Source organism: Triticum dicoccoides, chromosome 1A (genome assembly GCF_002162155.2).
Source record: "Triticum dicoccoides isolate Atlit2015 ecotype Zavitan chromosome 1A, WEW_v2.0, whole genome shotgun sequence".
In the NCBI taxonomy this organism is placed as follows: Eukaryota; Viridiplantae; Streptophyta; class Magnoliopsida; order Poales; family Poaceae; genus Triticum; species Triticum dicoccoides.
The window spans coordinates 49915382-49920052 of record NC_041380.1 but is presented as its reverse complement, the minus strand read 5'-3'; the positions used below and the strand labels follow the sequence as shown (position 1 = coordinate 49920052).

Below are 4671 nucleotides of genomic sequence, written 5' to 3'. Positions count from 1 at the left end.
AACTCTCTTTTACCGAGTTGTCATATGTTTTTGCATGGTACATGGCAACTGCCCTAACGTGCACGTAAGCAGATGGCAACTCTCCCTTTTTACATGGCAACTGTCCTAGCATGCTTGTGAGCACATGACAACTCTCTCAACTGCCTAGTGTTAGTATGTGGCAACTCCTAAAGTTATGAAATCATGACAACTACATTAGATCAGATCATACATAGCAACTGCAGTTGAGCAACCATGGCAACTGCAGTTGTCCGACATGGCAACCATAGTTCAGCGACATGGCAACTGCAGTTAAACGAACATGGACAAGGGTCTGGACCATGGCAACTGTGGGCGCGCGGTGACCGTCACACGTGGCGTGCGGGATCAGAAGGTACGAGGCTTGACATACGGACGTGTGGGCGTTATCAACTTCGCCCACACGCACACGTGTGAGAGGGATCGGAAGGGAAAAAAAGACGTGTGGGCGCTAGTTGTTTTGCCCACATGTAGATGTGTGGATTGTTCCTCTTATACACCATACAAAATGTGTGGGCAGACTTCCTAACGCCTACATGTGTGGCACTTATCGAGTCTTAAATTTATAAGTGTGAAGTACGGAGTGAAAAAGATTTCATCTTAGCCACTGACGACAGATTTTCGGACTTTTAAATAGCCGGTAGAGGCTCCAGATCGGGAAGCACAAGAACACACAAGAGCCACGAGCACGCCCGGGAAATCTTGACTGCTGCTAAAGCTAGAGCAGTGCAGGGCACGCGGTGTGCGGAGAAAGCTAAACATGTGCAGCCACGCGGAGCCGACGACGACGTGCGTGACGTGCCCGCCGCCGTCGCAGGGGCGGCTCATCACGGTGCTGAGCATCGACGGCGGCGGCATCCGCGGCCTCATCCCCTCCACCATCCTCGCCTGCCTCGAGTCCAAGCTCCAGGCACGTCCGTCCGTCCCTCTGCACCTCCATTTTCCTCTCATTCTATATTGTTCGGTTGATTGATTGGGATGTGTGCTGTGTTCGACTTCGACAGGAGCTGGACGGGCCGGACGCGCGCATCGCGGACTACTTCGACGTGATCGCCGGGACGAGCACGGGCGCGCTGGTCACGTCCATGCTGGCGGCGCCCGGCGAGAACAAGCGGCCGCTCTTCGAGGCCAAGGAAATCAACAAGTTCTACCTCGACAACGGGCCCAAGATTTTCCCGCAGAGGAGGTACGTATACCTTCTCTTCTAATTCCGGCCGGCGGACTCTGCCGTCGGCGACGATGTTGATGTCGTTGCTGTTGCTTCACGCCCAGCTGGGGATTGCTGACCCCGATAGGGAACATGTTTGGCGCCGTCATGGGTCCCAAGTACGACGGCAAGTTCCTGCACGATAAGATCAAGAGCCTCACCAACGACGTCACCGTCGCCGACACCGTCACCAACATCATCGTCCCGACCTTCGACATCAAGTACCTTCAGCCGATCATCTTCAACACCTACGAGGCCAAGGTGGACCCGCTCAAGAACGCGCACCTCTCCGACATCTGCATCAGCACGTCCGCCGCGCCCACCTACTTCCCCGCGCACTATTTCACCACCCGCGACCCCACGGGCAAGCAGCCGGACCGCGAGTACCACCTCATCGACGGCGGCGTGGCAGCCAACAACCCCACCATGGCCGCCATGTCCATGATCACCAAGGAGGTGCTGCGCCGCAACCCCGACTTCACGCATGGCAAGCCCACTGAGTACAACAACTACCTCATCATCTCCATCGGCACCGGGTCCGCCAAGATGGCCGAGAAGTACACCGCCCCCGACTGCGCCAAGTGGGGCGTCCTCCGCTGGCTCTACGACGGTGGCTTCACCCCGCTCATCGACATCTTCTCCCATGCAAGCGCCGACATGGTCGACATCCACGCAGCAGTGCTGTTCCAGGCCCTCCGCATCGAGAAGAACTACCTACGCATCCAGGACGACTCGCTCACGGGGCACACGTCCTCGGTGGATATCGCCACCAAAGAGAACATGGAGGCACTTATCGGGATCGGTAAGAATCTGCTCAAGAAGAATGTGTCCCGGGTGAACATTGACACGGGGATGTATGAGTCCGTCGAAGGTGAGGGCACCAACGAAGAGGCCCTCGCGCGCTTCGCCAGGAAGCTCTCCAAGGAGCGCAAGCTGCGCCAAACCAACCTCAACTCCCAATAGAGAAGAGGTCGATTCGGAAGAGAAGAGAGACGAAGAAGCACTACCTGCTATGCTCAGGGATGCAGACTGATGCGCGGCCGAAGATACACTAATCTTCGTTATTTTAATTGTCACCGTGAATGTTTTTATTATGCTTTCACGGACAAACGTGTCCATTTGCATCCTAGCAATGCTAGGTCAACCAGTCGAGAGTTGTAATATAATGTAACGTGGGTGAGTAATTATTGTTTTTAAATAAAATCTGAGTTGTGCTTCGCTACCACCGTCTAGATACATTTAAAATTATCGAGACAAATCATTGGTGCAGATTAGAACTTACCCTTCACTCAGAAAGAGCAATAATGTCAAATCACGTGTTAAAAAAAATTAGCGTCAGGGGCAGATTAGTTTTTTCTTTTCTTTTTAGACCAAGTCAGAGGATAGCCAGGGCCCATATCCAACTAGTGCCCTTGAGACCCGCTCACGCCCCACCAGACCCGAGGCCACGATTCCATTAATAAAGGGTGAAATGAGGCCGCGATCTCTCATCGTCTCCGTTCCCAGCGATTCCTCCGCGTCGCCGCGAGAGCTCCCCGTAGCCATAACATCCTCCTGCAACCTCCTCCTCGCCCTGCTCCTCGGACGCAGCCGGCTGGTACCTTCCTCGAACGCCGCCGGTCGGCTCTGCCTCCAACGCCGCTGCAGCCGACGCGACTTGTTGTCAGCTCGGCTACTCCGCTGTCCATGGACTCAGATACGTGCGCCTCTCTCTCATTTTAGCATTTCTGCATCTCATACAAGATTTGAAAAGATACACACTCTGTAAAGGAAAACAGAGATGGCGTCTAATTAATGATCTTGATGTTAGCAATTGAAACATTGCGGAAATACAATTCAGTATGCACATGCCCTAATTTCTCACTTAAGATTTTTTTTAATAGACAGAGAGACAAATATTATGATGAGAATAGACTCATACAGAAGTGTTCTTGTTTAGATGTTGTAAACAAGACTACGTGTGTGACCAGTAAGAAACAGAACGGTGGCTTCCACACATATATGGGCTCTTAATCATATGGTTCATGATTTTAGGTAGGCTAGGCTAGTAAGAATGTTACTATTGTGGTATTACGGCAAGATATCTCCCGTTTGATCTTTTGGTATTAGCTTATGGTCATAGGTCCTCCAAGGATTGGCTCTTCAGTATCCGCTGTAACATATACTAAGTGTCATTCCACACTTTCTATGGTCTACTTTGTAGTGATACTGGGATCACTTTTGAATTGGACCTGAAACAATGAATAAAGCTAGTTTGTACTGACAGGAAAACAAACTTCAGTTGGAACTAACTATGATCGCCGACCTTTGACTCCACTGGAACAACTCACCTTGTACCGACCAGTTCCCTTTGTATATTTACTTGAGGAGGTTATATAGGTTACACCTCTGAATACCGAGACCGTACCAATATATTTCCTGGTCTTTTGCATTACTTGAGAACTAGATGGGTCACCCGCGCATTTGCGCGGCTAAATTTTATTATTGCCGTTTTTATTTTAAGGCATATTGTATTTTTTGAAAGTAAATATTTTTAGCATGTTTCAACGGGTGTCAATATTATTTAAAAAAAATAAAACTTTGAAGAGTTCAATGGCTTAGTAGCCGTTAGAAAACCTAAGATGCTTTTTAGTTATGAGAAATTGTTCGAGTAGTTCAATTTGTTGAATTCACATTAACTTTTGAATGTAATTTTTTTCATCTTGTGGAGACTGCCTTGAGATGAGATAGTCTCTGATGTCTTCAGTTATAGTCATGATGTTTCGTAGATAGTAATCACTCTATAGCTATATTACTACGTAGAAATGTGGTTACATAGTTCTTATGTCTTGCTTCCTACCAGTCATAGTGTGAGTCAAGAAGTTGGTATATATATCCTATAAATACTACATTCAGTTTATCTTCTATCATGTATTTCTATGTTTTTTGGTGTGTGATTTTTTTTCTCTTGGCACTCATAGTGTTCGATAAGTATTGTATTTTTTACGTGGTGTGCACATTTTAATACTTCTATCTTTTTTGTGACTTGATAAAAATATCACATTGTGAATGAAGGTTATAGATAAGCATATAAAATATACTAATACACGGGGTTATTCTAACGTTTGCGTGCCTATACTTATTATATATATTATGTTTCTTCGTGTTGTCAAATAACTCAAATTATACAATATATAAAATATAAGTCTTGAGAAAGATGGTTTTTTTGTGGAAACATTTTTGCAAGATGTATTTGGTTGCTAGTCAAAACCTTGTTAAGTGATTCTCAACGGTCAATGGCATGAAGATCAATGGCCTCATGCAGAATCATAGACCCCCTTTTCACCGAATTTACATGTTTGTTTCCTCCAATCCTCACAGTTTTGTACATCTAATCATGTATTTATGGTTCGTATACTCCATGTTCTCTTTCTCCAGTTCACTCGTCATTTATCACAATGAAGCTT

At 47.2% G+C, this 4671-nt stretch overlaps 1 protein-coding gene across 1 annotated transcript; it reads left to right on the top strand.

The window, feature by feature from the left end:
* The first annotated feature begins 660 nt into the window (after positions 1-660).
* LOC119362394 (patatin-like protein 2) lies at positions 661-2447 on the top strand. The gene is made up of 3 exons (XM_037627604.1): positions 661-928; positions 1023-1204; positions 1291-2447. Exons 1-3 carry the CDS (start codon positions 779-781, stop codon positions 2186-2188), a joined length of 1230 nt encoding a protein of 409 aa, XP_037483501.1. The 5' UTR covers positions 661-778; the 3' UTR covers positions 2189-2447.
* Positions 2448-4671: the final 2224 nt, after the last annotated feature.